General features: G+C 65.2%; 2 protein-coding genes across 7 annotated transcripts; both read left to right on the forward strand.

Annotated features, from left to right (window-relative positions):
- The first annotated feature begins 2,357 nt into the window (after window positions 1-2,357).
- On the forward strand, window positions 2,358-15,328 carry MIB2 (MIB E3 ubiquitin protein ligase 2). 6 transcript variants are annotated; one of them, XM_079908805.1, is made up of 20 exons: window positions 2,358-3,031; window positions 4,517-4,672; window positions 8,410-8,666; window positions 8,757-8,928; window positions 10,062-10,168; window positions 10,239-10,466; window positions 10,626-10,768; window positions 10,873-10,980; window positions 11,957-12,061; window positions 12,146-12,308; window positions 12,390-12,523; window positions 12,628-12,776; window positions 12,861-13,017; window positions 13,110-13,270; window positions 13,373-13,499; window positions 13,594-13,827; window positions 14,251-14,429; window positions 14,507-14,694; window positions 14,770-14,835; window positions 15,005-15,328. In XM_079908805.1, the coding sequence occupies exons 3-20, from the start codon at window positions 8,420-8,422 to the stop codon at window positions 15,241-15,243; spliced, it is 2,907 nt and encodes a 968-aa protein (XP_079764931.1). In that variant the 5' UTR covers window positions 2,358-3,031; window positions 4,517-4,672; window positions 8,410-8,419; the 3' UTR covers window positions 15,244-15,328. The 6 variants fall into 6 exon arrangements, with proteins under 6 accessions (XP_079764931.1, XP_079764932.1, XP_079764933.1 ...); XM_079908806.1 differs by having other exon boundaries at window positions 10,885-10,980; XM_079908807.1 differs by having other exon boundaries at window positions 10,272-10,466.
- A 1,645-nt stretch (window positions 15,329-16,973) lies between these two features.
- MMP23B (matrix metallopeptidase 23B) lies at window positions 16,974-19,590 on the forward strand (the record flags this gene model as incomplete). Its single annotated transcript, XM_079942954.1, has 8 exons — window positions 16,974-17,132; window positions 17,472-17,608; window positions 17,681-17,820; window positions 17,886-18,053; window positions 18,438-18,602; window positions 18,678-18,788; window positions 18,877-19,003; window positions 19,081-19,590. 8 exons carry the CDS (start codon window positions 16,974-16,976, stop codon window positions 19,253-19,255), a joined length of 1,182 nt encoding a protein of 393 aa, XP_079799080.1. The 3' UTR covers window positions 19,256-19,590.
- Between the last annotated feature and the right edge of the window lie 232 nt (window positions 19,591-19,822).

Consider the following 19,822-nt stretch of genomic DNA (forward strand, 5'->3'; position numbering starts at 1 on the left):
AGTTACCATTTTCTTCAAATGCCCCTCAAAATAACACACTTTGCCTTCCTAAGTGAATCTTGGACAAGGAAATTCAGTGAAAGTGATCTACTTACGACTGTGTCCCATGTCTCTCTCTCTCTTTTTTTTTTTAACATCTTTATTGGAGTATAATTGCTTTACAATGGTGGGTTCGTTTTTGCTGTATAACAAAGTGAATCAGCTATATGTGTACATATATCCCCATATCTCCTCCTTCTTGCATCTCCTTTATGACTCTTCTGACTTAGCAAATTCAAGGGCTTTAGGAGCTCTGTGCCAGAAGCTAGGGACAAAGACCAAAGGTTTATTTCTTGTTATAAATCACAATATCAAAGAGCTTAACTAACGAAAAGAAGGGATGGAAGGTAAATTTAAGAATATCTACCAGAAAAAGAGGTAAACACTAGGTGAGAGAAGAAGATTAGAGGTCCAATCAGAATGTGAGTAACAGGAATTTCATCAAGAGATAACACAGAATATGGAAGAGCCTTGTTCTTTACAAAGTTCCAAAACTAAGGACATGAGCCCGTAGGATGGAGAGAACCACTGTGTGCACAGTCCAATGAGCAAGGCCCACATCAAGGTATATTGTTGTGTCAGTTGAGAACACCAAGGATAAAGAGAAGATCCTAAAAGCTTTCAGAGAGAACAAACAGATCACACACAAATGGACAGGAATCAGAATGGCTTTGGACTTTTTAACAGCAGCCCTGGAAGCTGGGAGCTAAAAACTATGAATTGAAAAGTTTTGAAGGAAAAGTATCTCCAATCTAGAATTCTGTATATATCCTACCATTAGAGATGAGAGTAGAATAAACACATTTCAGACACACACCCTTCCCAGGAAGCTACTAGTGGACTGACTTCAGCAAAATAAGAGAGTAAACTACAAAGGGGTTCCAGGAAACAGGGAATCAACACAGGAAAAAGGCAACAAGTCACGGGGATGACAGCAGAGGAAAGGTCAAGACAGCAGAGCTGTGCGGTGGGTTGAGAAAGCCATCAGTCTGGAGGGAACACGGGCCAGGGGGCTCTGGGAGAGGGGCCTCCAGGAATTAAACAGCTCTAAGGTGTTTGAGCCTTTGCAAAATGTTATTGATAGGCAAGTGGCAAAGAAAACTAGCCACGTAAAAATCTAGGCACAAGAGAAATACTAGGTAAGTAAGAAGGAAAAAAAATGCGGTACAAGATGGAGGCGTGGTTTTACACCGTCACCCGCAAAGAGTCGTGAAAATGTGGGGGTGGGGCGGGCGGGGAGTTGCTTGGAAAGCCTGCTTCCTCCCTTACTTCGGGAAGTCCATAGAAATGTCTGTATTTAATACATCAAAAACTAGCAGTCTCTGGTTGAGAAACGTGGAGGTTTCTGCCAGAGGAAAAGCTGCAAGGGTTGGGAGTATTTGCCCCTGGAGAGACTGGCACGGGACCGCTGTTGTTCACTACGTCTTCAGTTCTGCGTGAATAAAAAACCATGCACTGGCGTGACTTTGATTTTATTTAAAAAACTTAAAAAAAAAATTTTTTTATACAGCAGGTTCTTATTAGTTATGTATTTTATACATATCAGTGTATACATGTCAATCCCCATCTCCCAATTCATCCCACCACCACCCCCGCCACTTTCCCCCCTTGGTGTCCATATGTTTTTTCTCTACATCTGTGTCTCTATTCCTGCCCTGTAAATAGGTTCACCTGTACCATTTTTCTAGGTTCCACATATATGCGTTAATATACAATATTTGTTTTTCTCTTTCTGACTTACTTCACTCTGTATGACAGTCTCTAGATCCATCCACGTCCCTACAAATGACCCAACCTCGCTCCTGTTTATGGCTGAGTAATAGTCCATTGTATATATGTGCCACATCTTCTTTATCCATTCGTCTGTCCATGGGCATTTAGGTTACTTCCATGACCTGGCTATTGTAAATAGTGCTGCAATGTACATTGGCGTGCATGTGTCTTTTTTTTTTTTTTTTTGCGGTACGCGGGCCTCTCACTGCTGCGGCCTCTCCCATCGCGGAGCACAGGCTCCGGACGCGCAGGTCCAGCGGCCATGGCCCACAGGCCCAGCCGCCCCGCGGCACGCGGGATCCTCCCGGACCGGGGCACGAACCCGCGCCCCCTGCATCGGCAGGCGGACCCCCAACCACTGCGCCACCAGGGAAGCCCGCATGTGTCTTTTTGAATTACGTGACTTCGATTATAAAATAAGTCAAGTCAAAAGGAGTTGGCTGTAACAACTTCTCATTTCTACGCCCTGGAGACCCGGCCTAGCGGGTCTCCACGGCAACCGAACGCGTCTCCGAACTCAGCTGCGCCACGTAGGGTAGGGCAAGGGTGACGCACTTCCGCCTCAGGCCCCGCCCCTCCGCGCGAAGGCAAGGCCGCCTGGTTCGCGCATCCCGCGCCCGCGCGTGCGCAGTCTTCGGTAGCCCGGGAGGCTCTGGGTGGCAGTGTACCCGCGCCCTCCGGGCCGCGGCCCCGGGTGGTGAGAGGCCCTAGAGTCGCCACAGCCTGCAGTCCGCATCCCTCTGACGACGTGCGCACACGCTGTCAGACGCGAGCCCATCCCCAGTCAGGCGACGAACAGCCGACCCGAACCCTTCCCGGGAAAGCAGAGCTGGAGGCCCCCCTCTCCCAATCAGGGCGGGACTGGAGCCGTAGCTCACGCCCTCGCCCCCGTTACGTCACGGCGCTGTCTGCCCTCCTGGGAGTTGTGGTTCGGACCCGCCCCCCGGCCACGGTCTTAGCGGGCTGCGGACTACAAGTCCCGGCAGGCCTCGCGGCGGCCCCAGAGCCCCAAGCGCCGGGGGCTTCGGGCGGCCTTGGCCGGTGGGCTCTGGTGCTGCGCGGCGAAGCGGGGCGGCCTGGCTGGTTGGCTGACTCTGAGCAGCCTAGCTCGCTGGCCGGCCGCCGCACACACTGAGGCCGCAGTCGGCCGGCTGACAGTCTCGGCTCTCTTCAGGCCCCCGGAGCCCCCACGCGAAGCAGGCGGGACGCAAACTTCGGGGCAAGTGGAGGGGTAGACAAGGGCGCCAGGGCCGGGGACTGGCAGCGGCGGGGGCCCGGGGCGGCTTCCTGAGGAAGGTGACGAATGACAGGGGCGGGGCGGACCCCAGGGAGTGAGGGGGGAGTCAGTTTCGGGGCGGGCGCCCGGCCCAGCCTGTCCAGCCCCGCCCCCCCCGCAGGCCAGCTGCTCGAGTCCAAGGCTCAGCCCGGGGCCTTGCCGTTCGCCAGCCCTCCGACCCCATCCCCGGCGGCCCCAGACCCCAGGGAGCCCTGCAGGGCAGGAGCCAGGCCCCTGGGGCAGCTCTGGGGTCGTGGTCGTGGGCCCGGGAATGAGCCTGTGGACAGCGGGCGTGTAGATTGTGCGTCTTGGCATGTCCCCGCCGCCGCAGGGTCGGATGGCACAGGGCTTGCGCTGAAGCTCAGCAAGGCTCGAGGCCAGTCCGCAAGTCTCCAGACATCAGGGCTGCAGCCCACCAGTCTCTGGGCGGGCGGGGGGCGTCGGAACAGCTGGACAGGTGAGCTCTTGAGGGGCTCGGATTCTGTCTGATGCTGTGTCAGAGGGTCTTTGCTTGTTTTTGAGTGTGTCTCTGGGGTGGTGGGGTGGTAGATAATCCTGCCTCTCCCTCTGAGCTCAGAGCCAATAGAGGCAATAAGCAAAGGTGCCAGACAGGGTCCTGGGGGGCCCAGCGGGGCTGGGGATGAGGCAGCGTGAGAGTGGGAGCCCTGGCAAAGCTGGTCCTTCCTGGCAGGTGCCCTCGTCTTGCCTTCTCACTTTGGCCTGTTGCTGCAGGTGCAACAAGTATCTGAAGGTTGTGCTCCCGTCCAAGATTGGCCCTGTGCAGTGGCTGGGTCGTGACACCGCAGTCTGCAGGGTGCCTGAGGGCTTCCATCTGGGTGGCCAAGATTTGGGTGATGACCTCCCTCTACTTCCTTCGGGCCTTCCCCCAGCTGGTGTGTTTGTACTGGGCCAAGTCGGGTCTCAGGGCTTCACCTGGTCTCTGAGGGGCCAGACTCCCTGGGCACCCAGGATGGCCACCTCTGCCTTAGCCAGAGCTGCCGCATGACCGGAGACTGTGAGTCACCAAGTCTTGCCAGTTGACTGTGCCACACATGGTGTGGATTTAAACAGCATCACCAGCCCAGCCGGAGGTGCCGGGGAAGGAGTGGCAGCCTCTGGTCGTGAGCAGTCAGCACACAACTTTATTCTTCTCAGTAAAGGCAGTTTGCCAGCTCGCTAGCTAAATGGATTTCATCTTTGCGGCTTGTTGAAGTTTATCCGATGAAATTGTCCAAATAGGGCAAACACCTTATTTCTCTACTGTCCCAATGTGTGCTTTAGAAATAGTTCTGCATTCCAAGAGACGCAAGTTTCTTGTGAAAAGAGAAACTAGTAAACCAACAGAACAGATCCAGGTGTCCACCTGTTTGGTTGCGATGGTAAATACTAAAAGTGTAAAACTGCCTTTTAAAAACCATGTTTCCCCAGACTTGCTGGCTGGCTACCTGTTTGGTTTGCTGTGTTCTGCGTCGGCAGTCGCTTCTAGTTTCCAACAGGAAATCTTGGTGTCTGAGCAAACCCGTGACCCACGAAAGAGCAGCTAAGCATCCGGGATGCTGACGAGAGGCTGGTGTGTGCTGTAAGGTAAGTGCCGACTGCTCGCACCTGGAGCGCTTCAGGGTCATCGTAAACCCTCATAGTGTCGGCCTCGGGGGGTGCCGGTGCCAGCCAGGGGTGGCCTGTGAGCTCTGAGGAAGACGTTAAAGTACGGCGTTTCTGGCAAAGGAAGAAGAAGGAAGAATTCTTTGGGTGAATTTCGCACTGAAACGGGGGTCCCCTTCCTCCCTAGCCCCTCAGGGTTTCTTCGCTGCCCCCCTGCTCCTGACCCCGATCCATTCCTCGCTGGCCACCCCCTCTCCTCACACCCGGGTGGCACCTTCCGAGGTGAGGTAGTGACCCCTGACACTGGGCAGGCCGGGGACCTGAGGTCACACGGAGCACGAGCGGCCATCTGCTGGGCCCTGGTGACAACAGTGACAAAGACCAAGCACGTGGCGGGAGGAAAGTGGCAGAGAGGCCTGGAAAGCCACGTGGCCTGCTTGACAAGGGTCCTGCTATGCTGTGCCCAAGCGCTGAGGCCCGGGAGCCAGTAGGGCGAGCAGGGAGGCGTCTCTGGGGGCCCTGCTCAGGCCCCAGGCCGGGTGACGCCAGGCTGGGCGCGGGTGCTGCGGCTGAGGGCCAGCCCCGGGCCCCCCAGGGCTGGAGCGTGGAGGGGAGGTGGAGAGGCTCCCAGGCTGTGGGTGCTGCAGGGCGGGCTGCTCCTGTCTTCTCACCGTCCTCCTCAAGGGCCACTGGTCTGCGTGGGAGGAAGCCCGAGACTCAGCGAGTCCTTTTGGCTCTGTCCCCTGTGGGCCTGTGGGCTCCCGGGAGGGGCATCCTTGGGGAGCAGGGAGGATGCTGGCCAGCACTGGAGAGCTGTCTGGCTGTGCTCAAATAGGGGTGTGAAGGCAGCAGGTGCTGGTCAGAGGTGCTTCTCGCGACAGGCTGGACTTCCCTGGTGCCCCGGGGGAGCCACTGCTGGCTGGGACTTGGTCCTGTTTTCCCACAGGCCCTGCTGGGCGTCCTCCACCCTCTGTTCGCTCTCTGACCATTCCCCTGAGGGCAGAGCCAGGCACTGGGCACACCTGATATCCTGCTCAGGGGGTCCGCTCCCCGTCCCCTGTCTTGATGGAGATGGTTCTGCAGCCTGTGGCCGGTGGGTCTGTAGGCTGCCAAGAGGGTGGGGGTGACAGCTGGCCCGGCAGGCGGAGGGGCTGGGCTCACAGGCAGAAGGCGTGCCACTGGCTGCACAAGGGCCACAGTGCCGGCTCGTGGGACTGGCGTCCTTTCCTGCCCCTTTATCGCAGCGTAGGGCCAGTTTCTGGCCCTGCAGATGGCCTGCCCCTTGCTAGCAGGGGTCTCTCGTTGGGCCTGTCTCCCCACACTTGTTTGGGTCTGTGGTTGCCTGGAACGAGGTCGAGTCTGACTGGCTCAACAGGCGCGCCTGGGAAGGGCGAGAGGCAGCTCAGCACTGCCCACGGGCCACGACCAATTCTGGAGGCTCCCGGCGGGGAGGAGGGCTTGTGCCATCTGGCTGAGGTTGGCAGCCTGACCATGACAGGGCCTGTGCCCTAAGCGGCAGCGCCACCACTAAGCCACTGGGCCACTGGCTCAGGCTGTGCTGCTCTGCCCGAGTCAGACACGTGTGGCATCTGCTGACGGAGAGACACCAAGCAGGAGGCCAAGGCCACACGTGAACGGCCCGCCCTGCGAGGTGGCGGCCCACAGGCCCTCAGCCCTCGTCTGGGGCTCGCTGGCAGTGAAGAGCCACGGGCATTCTCGTGTGGCCTTCTTGCTGTGGCAGGAAGGATGGCGAAGCCCTGGTGCCCCATCTTTGCAGGGGCCAGAGACCACAGAGGGGAGGGTGGCTGGAGGGCGGCAGGAGACGGAGGTGGCATGGCCCCGGGGGGGGGGTCAGCCGGCCAGGTGAATGAGCAGCGAGTGGTTTCCCTGAGGAGATTGGCCACCGGGTTGGGAAGGCATGTCCTTTTAGATCGTCCACCTGCGTCTGGAAGCCCTGGCGGTCTTGGGAGGGGTGAGGCAGGAGCGGTCACAGACGCCTGCCCGGGAGGCAGGGGGACTTGCAGAAGCCGAGCTGGCTGAGCAGTTCATGCTGCTGAGAATCTGAGGGTCCTTCACTTGGACCCTAGGCTGGGCATTGACCAGGAGCCTCGCCCTGTGGGCAGTGCCCCTCCCCTGCACACCCTGTGCTGGCGCAGACCTCAAGGTGGGGCTGGACAGACGGTGGCCGTCAGATGACCTGTGGGCTCAGGCCTGGGATTCTGAGTTTTGGGCTGGGGGGCAGGGTCCAGGTGGAGGGGTGACGTGTGGTTTTCTTGTTGCTGGCTAAGCTCTGGGCTGGCCTGGTGGCCTGTGGCTTCACTGGGCCTCTGGGCGCTAACAGGAACCAGCTGCACCCCAGCCAGCCTCAAGGTCTCCCTCTGGCATCCCAGGAGCTCTGCAGTGGGACTGCTGGGGGCCCCAGGCTAGCGTCTCCCCAGCCTCGGGGTCCCGATGCTGCCTGAGAGCCCGCTCCACTGCAGAGGCTCAGTCTCCAGAGATGGAGCGGCGACTGCCCCCTCCAGTCCTGGAGCCCTGAGCCCTCTCCCGCATCAGGTCCTGTTGATTTAACATCTCAGGCGTTGTCCACATCCATTCATGTCGTAAAAAAATTTATTGAGGAATCACATATACAGGGAGGCCCAGGTCATAAGTGATCCAAGTTAGCAAAGTGAACACGCGTATAATTGGCACCCAGATCAGGAAGTAGCATGTTCCCCTGGGCCCAAGTCCCCCGTGACCGCCTCCGCTGCTGTCTCCCTGACTCTGGTGCCCTGGATTTGTCTGTCCCATTTGTGAACTTTCTATTGGTGGAATCAGGCTCGTGGCTTCTTTCCTTGAATACGCGTCTGTGAGCTTTGCTGTGTGTAGTGCAGTGGTTTGTGCTTTCTTGGAGGTAACTCACGTGTCACGACCCAGTTCACCCTTGAGCAGTCGGGGCGGGCGCTGCTGTGAACAACGCCACCTCCGTCAGGGCCTGCCTGGGGTGGCCGGCCGACGCTTCTCGGAGAAGGACCACGCAGCACTGCCCACTGGGCTGTGGGTGGCAGCAGACCCTGCGTGTGTTAGCTGCTGGGGGCACCTGTTCCAGCGTTTTCCTGTTTTCTCTTGGGTTGTCTGCTTTGTGCATGAGATCTGCAGGCCCTCCTTCCACACTCCAGGTACAGGGCCTTTGTGGCTGGCGTACGTGTTGCTGCCTCTCCAGGCTTAAGTGCCGTCCAGCTTCTCGGTTGGCTACACAAAGAAAGTCTGCTTTCTTCGGGAAGTTTTATCGTCTTACCTTTCACGTTGATGTGTGCAATCCTGGCGGCCCCCTGTACGCCAGCCACCCAGAACCGAGTCTGCTAGTGCGGGCAGACCCTCCTCTCAGCCGGGTCTTGTCCCCTGGTTCCCTGGGGACCTGCAGTCCTGTCACCAGGATGTCCCCCACACTTCTGCTCCAGCTCCCCACAGCGGCTGGCAGGCCCTTTTCAAAGAGGTGTCCCACCCTCCCTCCAGGACGGGCCCACCTCTGCTTTTGCAGCTGGTCTCCCGTGCTGCTGGCGGGTGGCCACGTGGGCCCCCTTTGGTCTCTACTGCACAGGCCCCCCTCCAGCCCCAGGGCATTCCCCGTGTTCCACCCCACCCCCGTTCCCACCCATCTCTCCCTGGAAGCCCTCTCAGAACTGGTGCAAGCCCGTGTGGCCTTCTCGATGTGGCCTGAGGGTGCCCTCTGCCCGCAGGTCTCCCACCATGGAGCCAGACCCCCAGGCGGGCGTGCAGGTGGGCATGCGCGTGGTACGCGGCGTGGACTGGAAGTGGGGCCAGCAGGACGGCGGCGAGGGCGGCGTGGGCACGGTGGTGGAGCTCGGCCGCCACGGCAGCCCTTCGACCCCCGACCGCACGGTGGTCGTGCAGTGGGACCACGGCACGCGCACCAACTACCGCGCGGGCTACCAGGGCGCGCATGACCTGCTGCTCTACGACAACGCCCAGATCGGTGCGCGGGCCCCGGGGGCGGGGCTGGAGGGGGCGGGGCCGGGCAGAGGGGCGGGGCCGCGCGGCGCCCCCTGACGCTGCCCGCCCGCAGGCGTCCGCCACCCCAACATTATCTGCGACTGCTGCAAGAAGCACGGGCTGCGGGGCATGCGCTGGAAGTGCCGCGTCTGCTTCGACTACGATCTCTGCACGCAGTGCTACATGCACAACAAGCACGACGTGGCCCACGCCTTCGAGCGCTACGAGACGGCCCACTCGCGCCCGTGAGTTCCCCTGCCGACCCCGGTGTCCGAGCGGCCTTGGGCCCCGAGGACTGGAGCTGCCTCCCGCTGGCCACTCCCCAGGGTACAGGTCGAGTCCTTCCTGAGCCATTTCCTGGAGGAGCGGCCAGGGTCGTGGTCATGCCGGGGGGCCCGGGCATTGACACCAGTCCCTACCCCCTGCGGAAGGCAACCGTGTCCACCGGGCAGGTCTGCGCAGATGGGTGCTGTGAATGGGGCCTTGTCCGGTGTCCCGGGCCCCTCCTAGAGCCAGGCTCCCCAGTGGTCCCCCAGTGCCGCCGTGGCCGGGGCGCTGAGGGTGGCCTGCCTGGAGTGGGCTGCCGGCGTCCGCGCCTGTGGAGGTGCTGTTGGCCTGGCTGGCAGGCTCCCTTGCTGTGGTCGGGGTGGGGGGACCAGGCCGGGGAGGAGTCCACTGGGCTGCGTGGGTGCCCAGAGGTGCACCCCTGTTCCCTGCACTGTTGCCCTCGCCTCCTTGACACCCCCCACACACGGAGGGGAGGGGTGTGCTCCACGTCCCAGCCGCCCCTGGCCAATGTGGGAACCAGGATCAGCTGTCCGGGCGCCTCAGGCCAAGCCGGCCCTGCTCACTCCTCTGCTTCCCGCGTGCTGAGCTTCCCTGGGCCAGGCCGTGCGCTGAGCTCTGGGGTCAGCTCTAACGGGAGGTAGCAGGTCTGGCGTGAGCGCACGTAGAGGGGGTGTGGTGAGGGTGGGCCTGGGGCGCCCTTCTCGCCTGACATCGTGAAAGGTCCCCCAGGGACTTCCCTGGCAGTCCGGTGGTTAGGACTCTGCATTCTCACTGCCGAGGGTGCGGGTTCAATCCCTGGTCGGGGAATTAAGATCCCACAAGCTGCACGGCGTGGCCCAATTGAAAAAAAAAAAAAGAAAGGTCTCCTGGAGGGATCTGGGCCGCAGCCCCACTCTAGGCCCAGAGTGTGGAGGGCATTGACCTGTGGGACCAGTTGCTCCGGGGGGAGGGAGAGCTGGGCCTGGGAGCTGGCGGCGCCCCATCCTTTAGATTCCAGGGCTGGGAGTGGAGGAGCAAGGCTGGCAGAGCCGGTCGCCTGCTCTGTGGCACGGTTGCTCCCATGGCCTGGGACCCACTCTTCCTCTCGTAGGGTCACGCTGAGTCCCCGCCAGGGCCTCCCAAGGATCCCGTTAAGGGGCATCTTCCAGGGAGCGAAGGTGGTTCGGGGCCCCGACTGGGAGTGGGGTTCGCAGGATGGTGAGTGGGGTCCAGGGTGGGAAGGTGGGGGCTGGGCTGCCACTGGCCATGGCTCATCCCCGTGGCGCAGGCTTAGTCTGCTGGTGGGGCCACTGTCTCCCAGGAGGGGAAGGGAAGCCGGGCCGAGTGGTGGACATCCGCGGCTGGGATGTGGAGACGGGCCGGAGTGTGGCCAGCGTGACATGGGCCGACGGCACCACCAACGTGTACCGCGTGGGCCACAAGGGCAAGGTGGACCTCAAGTGTGTGGGCGAGGCAGCTGGCGGCTTCTACTACAGGGAGCATCTCCCGAGGCTCGGTATGGGCGGGCCCCACTGACACCCACCCGGTTGCTCTCTGTCCTGGCTGAGCCTCAGCGGCAGCCCTGCGCCAAGGGTGGCCTGTGAAGTCACTGAGGGGAGGGGAGGGGTGGGGGCGGAGGGACCCTTGTGAGCCGGGCCTGCCACCTCGTTCCCAGGCAAGCCTGCAGAGCTGCAGCGCAGGGTGAGTGCTGACGGCCAGCCCTTCCAGCACGGGGACAAGGTCAAGTGTCTGCTGGATGCAGACATCCTGAGGGACATGCAGGAAGGCCACGGCGGATGGAACCCCCGGATGGCCAAGGTGAGCCGCCCCACCTGCCAAATCCCCATGCCCCCCCCTCCCCACATCCTCTGGACCCCCGCCCTCGTGCTCCACCTGGCCACAGCCTCCGTGACCCGCCGCAGTGTATCGGACAGATGGGCACCGTACACCGCATCACGGACCGCGGGGACGTGCGTGTGCAGTTCGGCCACAAGACCCGCTGGACCTTCCACCCTGGGGCGCTCGTCAAGGTGCATGGGGGCCGGGCCGAGCCCCTCTGCTCGCTTCCGTGCCCCCCCCAGCGTGCTGGCTTGGCCCTGGGAGTGCCTCCCTCGGGCCCTGAAGGAAGAGGGGAGGGCATGGTGGGGTCCAGAGGGGACTAGGTCCAAGGAGAGGGGACCCTGGTGTGAGGCACGGGGGTGGGGGCCGCGGGGAGCTGTTGGAAGCCGGGGCAGCAGGTCAGGCGCGAACATCCGTTCTGAGGGCCAGAGGGGCCTCTGCAGCCTCACAGGCAGGAGGTGGCGGGTTGGGGTACTTTCTTAGGAGGGCGGGGTGGGTGTGGTGAGAGCTGTCTGGGAAGCAGTATCCCTTGGATGAGGGATGGAGGGGGTGGGGGGCAGCGGCGTGTCCAGTGATGGCACCTGGGCGGGGGCAGCGCCAGCACTCGGCTCTGGGACTGCTGGGGCACATCTGCCTTCAAGGATGGGGGATGGTGGGGTCATAGGACAGGTGGTTTGTAGAGTGATCTCTGTACCCACGAGGGCACGGGTGAGGAGTGAGTTGCTAGGAAAGGTTTGGGGGTGGGGGAGATGCAGCCCTGACGCCCTCTGTGCTGTTCTGGCCTGGCCCCTGGTCATCCTGTGGGCCCCCCTCCCCCGAGCCAGGCTAGTCTGGTCTTGGCTGTGCTGCCCGCTCCCCGTCAGTGTGCAGGGACAGGCCCACCCTGGCCTGCACCCCCCCCCCCCTACGCTGGCTTCTGTCCCGTCTAGATGCTGATGTCCGCTGCCTCTCTGGCTGTCACCCGCATGGCTCTGAGGCTAGGCCAGCAAGGGCTGCCCTGGTGACCTGTTGCCCTTATCGGGCCAGACCCTCCGGCTGTGCTTTCGGGCAGGGGCTGGGGTCCTGTCCAGGCCTGTCCTGTGGAGCTGGGTGGGGGTGCTCTCCTGCTCTATGACCCCAGGCAGCCACACCTGCCGGGGGCCCCTCACATGCTTCTCTGTCACTCAGCACAACTCCTGCTCGGTGGGTGACGTTGTGCGGGTCATTGACGACCTTGACATGGTGAAGCGGCTGCAGGCCGGGCATGGCGAGTGGACAGATGACATGGCCCCCGTGAGTCCCTCAGCCCTGCCTCCCCACCCCCAGCTCCCTCGCCCCTGGGAGGCCCACCTGCGACCCTGCCCTCTCCCCACCCAGGCTCTGGGCCACATCGGGAGAGTACTGAAGGTTTTCGGAGATGGGAACTTGGGTGTGCTGGTCAGCGGTAAGCTGTGGACCTTCAGCCCCTCCTGCCTGGTGGCCTACCGGCCTGAGGAGGACGCCAACCTGGACGTGGCCGAGCGCGCCCGGGAGAACAAAAGTGAGGGCATCCAGCGCGGGCGGCTGGTGGGGGGCGGGGCCGCCCCTGGCCACCACCGAACCTCAGCCCTGCCCTCCCCAGGCTCCCTGAGTGTTGTCCTGGACAAGCTTCGAGCCCAGAAGAGTGACCTGGAGCACCCGGGGAGGCTGGTGGTGGAGGTGGCCCTGGGCAACGTGGCCCGGGCTCTGGACCTACTGCGGCGGCACCCGGAGCAGGCAAGTTCCTGAGACCAGCCCCCGCCGCCCCCACCCCCGCCCCGGCCCCACCAGCCCCAGCGGGAGGGGCGGGGCCGGGGGCTAACTCTCTGCCCTCCCGGCAGGTGGACACCAAGAACCATGGCAGGACCGCCCTGCAGGTGGCTGCCTACCTAGGCCAGGTGGAGCTGGTGCGGCTGCTGCTGCAGGCTCGGGCGGGCGTGGACCTGCCGGACGACGAGGGCAGCACGGCGCTGCACTACGCGGCGCTGGGGTGAGGCCTGGCCGGGGCGCGGGGGGCCGGGCCTGCAGGTCCAGCCAGTGGGCACAGCGCCCCTCCTGCTTCCTCTCCCGCCAGGAACCAGCCCGAGGCCGCCCGGGTGCTCCTGAGCTGGGGTTGCGGGGCCAACACTCTTAACGGCACCCGGAGCTCGGCGCTGCACGTGGCCGTGCAGAGGGGCTTCCTGGAGGTGGTGAGGGTCCTCTGTGAGTGCGGCTGTGACGTCAACCTGCCCGTGAGTGCTGGGTCCCCTGGCCCTATCCCTGGGGTCAAGGAGGCAGTGGCCAAGATCTTCTTGCCAAGTGATCACTGGCCCACCACCGGCAGGACGCCCATGCTGACACGCCCCTGCACTGTGCCATCTCGGCGGGCACTGGCGCCAGCGGCATCGTGGAGGTCCTCACCGAGGTGCCGGGCATCGACGTCACTGCCACGAACAGCCAAGGCTTCACCCTGCTGCACCATGCGTCCCTCAAAGGCCACACACTGTGAGTTTGGGGTGGACGCATAGCCAGCAGCCAGGTCCTGCGGTGCTGCCGGGCCACTCTGGGGTCGCCCCTGACCCCAGACGCGTCTCCCTGCTCCCGCAGAGCCGTCAGAAGGATTCTGGCGCGGGCCCGGCAGCTGGTGGACGCCAAGAAGGAGGATGGGTTCACAGCGCTGCACCTGGCTGCCCTGAACGACCACAGGGAGGTGGCCCAGGTTCTCATCCGAGAGGTGTGGACGCAGGGTCCTGGGCGGGCCCGGGGACCGGGGTGTCAGGGCCCACCAGGGTCCCTGGGCTGAGCCTGTACCCCCCCACACCCCCCAGGGCCATTGTGACGTGAATGTTCGCAACCGTAAGCTCCAGTCCCCGCTGCACCTGGCTGTGCAGCAGGCCCACGTGGGGCTGGTGCCGCTGCTGGTGGACGCTGGCTGCAGCGTCAATGCCGAGGACGAGGAGGGGGACACAGCTCTGCATGTGGCACTGCAGCGTCACCAGCTGCTGCCCCTGGCGACTGATGGGGCCGGGGGGGACCCAGGGGCCTTGCAGCTGCTGTCAAGGGTGAGGAAGCGTGACTCTGGGTGCTTGAGAGGTGGGCCGTGGCACCTGGCTGCAGGCCCCTGGGTCCACTGCCCACCTCCACCTTCGGGGACAGCCCTGACCAGGCCCTCTCAGGGTGGGACAGCCCGGGCCGCAGTGGTTTGCGGGCGGTGTCTTCTGCGACCCCAGTCACCGCCGTGTGGCCAGTGTTCCTGAGATTCTGTGCTTCAGACCAGCCTGGGAAAGGGGGTGGGGTGCCGTATGGGCGGGGGTCGTGTGTCAGGACCCGGGCTCCTCTGCCGGCAGGGGCCTTTACCCGCCTGCCTCTGGCGGCTCCGGGGGTCTCGGGCGGGGCCCAGGTCTCTGAAGCCCGGTGCCAGCCCGGCTCCCTCCAGGCCAGTGTTCCCAGGCGCCCACCCTCACGTCGTCTGTCCTGCCACCCAGCTACAGGCCTCGGGCCTTCCGGGCAGCACGGAGCTGACGGCGGGCGCGGCGGTCGCCTGCTTCTTGGCGCTGGAGGGCGCCGACCTGAGCTACGCCAACCACCGCGGCCGGAGCCCGCTGGACCTGGCAGCTGAGGGCCGCCTGCTCAAAGCCTTGCAGGGCTGTGCCCAGCGCTTCCGGTGAGCAGGCCGGGCCGGGGGCCGGGGGCGGGCCGCCCGCAGCCCTGGACCTTTTCAAGCCCCTTCTGCCCACGCAGGGAGCGGCAGGCTGGCGGCGGCGGGGGCGCGGCCCAGGGCCCAAGGCTGGCGCTCAGTGCCCCCAACACTGTTACCAACCTGCACGTCACTGCGCCGTCCGGGCCCGAGGCCGCTGAGTGCCTGGTGTGTTCGGAGCTGGCGCTGTTGGTGCTGTTCTCGCCTTGCCAGCACCGCACGGTGTGTGAGGGTGAGTGCAGGGGGCAGGGGCGGGGGTGCGGCGACCGGGCTGGGGGGCCTCGCTCAGCCGTGCCCTCCCCCGCAGAGTGCGCCCGCAGGATGAAGAAGTGCATCAGGTGCCAGGCGGTCATCGTCAAGAAGCTCCGCCCAGGTGGGGCTCGGCGCCCCCCCCGCCCCCCCCCCCCCCCGTGTGGGCCGCTGCACGTCGCCCCGCGGTTCACGGCTCCGTCCCCTGTCGTGGCCCACGCTCCTACCCGCGGTTCTCCCCCAAGCCCCGGGCCTCCACAGCCCCTGCCTCTGACCGGGACCCCTTCCCGCAGACGGCACGGAGGTGGTCAGCGCCGCCCCCGCCCCCGGCCCACCGCGGCAGCTGGTGGAGGAGCTGCAGAGCCGCTACCGGCAGATGGAGGAGCGCATCACCTGCCCCATCTGCATCGACAGCCACATCCGCCTCGTGTTCCAGTGCGGTCACGGCGCCTGCGCGCCCTGCGGCGCTGCGCTCAGCGCCTGCCCCATCTGCCGCCAGCCCATCCGCGACCGCATCCAGATCTTCGTGTAGCCCGCGCCCCCTGCCTCGTCCGGGGCCACGCCCCGCGACCGCCTTCGCAAGCCCCTACTCTGTATTTTATAAAAAGATTAATGGACTTTGCGCCTGGTTGCCTGCCTGGGGCAGGGCCGTGGGTCCCCCACCCCGGACCATCCCGACCTGGCCTCTTCCGCCGTTGGCCCGGCGCTGGGCTTTGCGCTTCGGCCAGAGGCCCCGCCTGGCCCCTCCCGACCTGCGTGTCCTGCGCTTCTTCCCAGGACTCACGGGTCCAGAGTCCTGCCAGGATCCCGGTCTCTGGGCCAGAAAGGATGGGGCCCGGGCTCGCGGTGTCGTCCAAGAACACTGGTTGGACCGAAACCCCAGCAGCGCCTCCTCCCTGCGCCTGGGGCGGGCTGTGGAGACGGCAGACTTTGGCCAAAGCAGAACCCGGCCTCGTGGCGGGCTGTGCAGTCCTGGCTAAGCGGGGAGTTGGGCGAGGCCTCTGATTCGAGCCAGAAGCCCCGGCAGGGTTTCAGGACCACTGAGTGTGGGAGGTGGAACGCGGACCTGGGGAGTAGGGCAGAGCACAGGACAGAGACGGTCGGTGTGTCGGCGCAAGCGTGTAGCCGTGGGGGAGGCGGGCACTGCCCTGGTCTGGGCCCTGCGGCCGGGCGCTTTCCAAGAACCGCCGAAGTGCTCCCCCGGAGCCTCAAGGCTGCCAGCCAGCCACTTGGCGCTGACCCCGCTGGCCCGGCGCGCCACTGTCACTCTGGGCTCAAGGCCTGGGTGGAGAACAGGGAGGGCCAGACCCCCTCCCCTCCCCGCCCCCGCGCCGCCTCTGGCTCGGCCCAGCCCCCACCCCATCTCCCCTCCCCCCGGCCACTCCGCCCCGGCGGGAGGCCCGTCCCACCCAGGATCCCGGTTCCCCAAGCCCAGAGGCGCCCTCGCCTACATCCCGCCTGGCTTAGCTCCTCAGTCAGGCATGACCTGAAAGTCGTCCCGTCGAGTCTCCCGCCCCCATGACAGCCGGTGCCCCAGCCCCAACCCAGGACCGTTCAGACTTCGGCCCTGCGCGCGCTCGGCAGGCAGCGCCTGGTGGAGATTCCTGCGGCGCCCCCCTCCCCGCGCTCCCCCGCCCCTCGTGCGCTGTCCCTGTCGCCCTCCATGGGTCCTTCCGCTGGCCCCTGCAGGTCCTCCTCCCTCCTGGCACCCCAAGCCTTGCTCCGCAGGCGCCTCCTTCTCCCTCTTCCTCAGCCCGGTACTCACTTGCCACGTCCCCTCCCGTCGCATCCCTCCCCTCTCGTGGGGTCCCTGTCAGCCAGCGCCTGCAGGGGACTTGTCCCGAGCTGGCCGGGATGCAGGTCCCACTGCCGGGTCTCATCCGGTGCCCAGGGGCACTCCGTTTGGGAGAGAAGCTGCCAGGTCAGTCCACTCTCAGCGAGTCTGGGGACCCGGCTGACCACTCCTGCCTAAGCCCAGGCCCCCGGTGTCCGTCCCTTCCCTGGCGTCCAGGGCCCTCCTCGCAACACCACCCCCACCCCCGCCAAGTGACCCCGCCCAGTTGGCCCTGCCCAGGCCACCGCCACCGACCCACAGGCCCGGGTCCCCGCACCCCAGGCTGGAGGTGTCGGGGGTGCTCCCGACAGCAGGCGGCCAGCTGGTTCCCTTCGGGGCAGCCGCGCGCCCTCCCCCTCAGGGCTGTAACCCGAGCCGCCGCCGCGCTGCCCCGCCGCCTGAGCCCCGACAGCGATTCCGCAGGCGCCATGGGCCGCGGGGCCTGCGTCCCCTCAGCGGCGTCGGGGGCCCACGACCGGGCCCGCCTTCTCGGAGCCGTGCTGGGCGCGCTGTGCCTCCTCCCCACGCTCGTGCTGCTGGCCCGGCCGGGGGCCCTGGGGAACCGGCCCGTGGCGAGCGCAGCGCAGGTGAGAGGGCGCGGGAGCGGGCGAGTCGGCCCCGGCTGACCGTCCGGGCCTGAGTCGGCGAGTCCGCGTCCGTTGAAGGGGGGGTGGGGGGGCAGCATCTGCCGGCAGCTCCGCCCACTCCGACCTGGCCTGTTTTTAGCAACGTTTTTCTTTCTGGCTGTTAAGTAGCTCTGGCTCGGGGTGGAAAACCAGAAAATGCCGAAAGACAAAGGAGTCCCTCCCTGGAGAGAGCGCCAGCGCTCCCTGGAGCGCGCGCCCTCCCATCCTTCGAGGTCCATTTCCTCGCGGCTTGGGGACAGTCCCTGCTGCCTCCCCACGGGGCACTTGCTTCCCTCGAAGGGAGACGCTGTGCCCCCGACCGCGGGTGTGCTCACCACCCCAAGCCTTGGCCCGCCGCACCCCCCAGCGCCCCGCAGACGCCGCTACACGCTGACCCCGACCCGGCTGCACTGGGACCACTTCAACCTCACATACAGGTGCGACCCTGGCCCTGGGGGGGGGGGGCGGTGCTGCCTGGCTGCCACCCCTGACCATGACTCCCACCCCAGGATCCTCTCTTTCCCGAGGAACCTGCTCAGCCCCAGAGAGACCCGGCGGGGCCTGGCCGCCGCCTTCCGCATGTGGAGTGACGTGTCCCCCTTCAGCTTCCGCGAGGTGGCCCCTGAGCAGCCCAGCGACCTCCGCATAGGTGGGCGCCGTGCCCCCAGTCCCCGCCCCGCCCCAAGGCCCCCTTTCAGCCCCGTGCTCCTGCAGGCTTCTACCCGGTCAACCACACGGACTGCCTGGTCTCCCCGACGCACCACTGCTTCGACGGCCCCACGGGCGAGCTGGCCCACGCCTTCTTCCCCCCGCACGGCGGCATCCACTTTGACGACAGCGAGTACTGGGTCCTGGGCCCCACACGCTACAGCTGGAAGAAAGGTGACGCCGGCCTGGCCTCCCGTGGGGCCCTCGCACCACGGGCGGGCACAGCGGGAGGGCTTTGGGGGTGTCATGGCTGGGATTTGGGATCAGGGAGGCGGGCAGGGGCAGGCTGGGAGGAGGTGGTAAGCCTGGGTTCCGGGAGCCCTGAAGCCCCCTCCCCCCACACCGCTGGAGCCCGAGCTGGAGCTGCATTCCTGGGGGCCAGCTCACCACCTCGCCAGCCTGGAACACGCTTATCTTCCCACGGCTGCCCGAGGGAGGCTCCCGGCACTGCAGCAGCTGTTCGGGCCTCGGGGGCAAGGCCGGCGGGCGGCGGGCGGGGGGGTGGGGGGCGGCGGAGGGCTGGGCCGGGTCCCGGGCACTGACCGGCGGGGCCCGCAGGCGTGTGGCTCACCGACCTGGTGCACGTGGCGGCCCACGAGATCGGCCACGCGCTGGGCCTGATGCACTCGCAGCACGGCCGGGCGCTCATGCACCTCAACGCCACGCTGCGTGGCTGGAAGGCGCTGTCGCAGGACGAGCTGTGGGGGTTGCACCGGCTCTACGGTGAGTGCGGGACCGGGCCGGGCGGGGCCAGGGGCCGGGGCGGGCGGGCCCTGAGTCCAGGCTGCCCCCCTGCAGGCTGCCTGGACCGGCTGTTCGTGTGCGCGTCCTGGGCGCGGAGGGGTTTCTGCGACGCCCGCCAGAGGCTCATGAAGAGGCTGTGTCCCAGCAGCTGCGACTTCTGCTACGGTGAGCTTGGGTGTCAGGCACCGGCCTGCCTCCGGCCAGGGCGCCAGGTACTGATGTGGCCTCCGCCCCCCCCACCCTGTATGAGCAGAGTTCCCCTTCCCCACGGTGGCTGCCACCGCACCGCCCCCCAGGACCAAAACCCGGCTGGTGCCCGAGGGCAGGAATGTGACCTTCCGCTGCGGCCAGAAGATCCTCCACAAGAAAGGCAAAGTGTAGTGAGTGACCCTGCCTGGGCGCCCCGAGGGTGGGCGGGGGACTCGGGACCCTGCCCAGCCCTCCGCCCTCCCCGCAGCTGGTACAAGGACCAGGAGCCCCTGGAGTTCTCCTACCCCGGCTACCTGGCGCTGGGCGACGCGCACCTGAGCATCATCGCCAACGCCATCAACGAGGGCACCTACACGTGCGTGGTGCGCCGGCGGCAGCACGTGCTCAGCACCTACTCCTGGCGCGTCCGCCTGCGGAGCTGAAGGCCGCCCGCAGGGCTGAGGATGCCGATAAAGCAGTTTCTCGCTCACGTCTCCTGGCCCTTTCTTGGGAGGGTGGGCGGCCAGTCTTGGCCCACGGGGTGCGGAGCCTGCAGCCGGTTCCTTGCAGGGAGGATGCCGTCCACAGAGACAGGCCGAGACGGGCTTCTCCAGGCCAGGCCTGGAACAGTGGGTAACGCGAGGCCCAGGCGCCAGCAGCATCACCAGGGCCAGCGCGCTGAGCCAGTGGGGCCGGGGGTCTCGCGTGGGCTCAGGGCTGGGAAGGGGGTGGGCCCTGTGGCTGCAAGGCCTCCCTGAAGGGAGTCGGGTGAGCGCGGGCAGCGTGTGTGTGTCGGGGAGGCTGGCGGTGCCCGCAGGAGGAACTAGCTCGGTGCAGCTGGGGGCCCCGGGCAGTGACAAGTCCCCTTCTGCCCAAGCGACACTGTGTCCAGCCAGACCAGTAGCTGGAGGACTCGCGGGCTGCGAAGAGCTGAGCCCACGGAGACTGCCTTTCCCCCCTCCCTCCCTGAGTGTAGGGGCTGGGGCTCCCCCCGCACCCCGGGGAGGCCC

This window comes from Stenella coeruleoalba (assembly GCF_951394435.1).
Source record: "Stenella coeruleoalba genome assembly, chromosome: 1".
NCBI classification, from domain to species: Eukaryota; Metazoa; Chordata; class Mammalia; order Artiodactyla; family Delphinidae; genus Stenella; species Stenella coeruleoalba.

Excerpts from the sequence above, each read along its gene's own strand:
- MIB2 (XM_079908805.1), top strand. The coding sequence starts at position 8,420 with ATGGAGCCAGACCCCCAGGCGGGCGTGCAGGTGGGCATGCGCGTGGTA. Across the intron at positions 14,695-14,769 it reads GCACCGCACGGTGTGTGAGG|AGTGCGCCCGCAGGATGAAG; the intron begins GTGAGTGCAGGG and ends CCTCCCCCGCAG. Across the intron at positions 14,836-15,004 it reads CGTCAAGAAGCTCCGCCCAG|ACGGCACGGAGGTGGTCAGC; the intron begins GTGGGGCTCGGC and ends CCCTTCCCGCAG.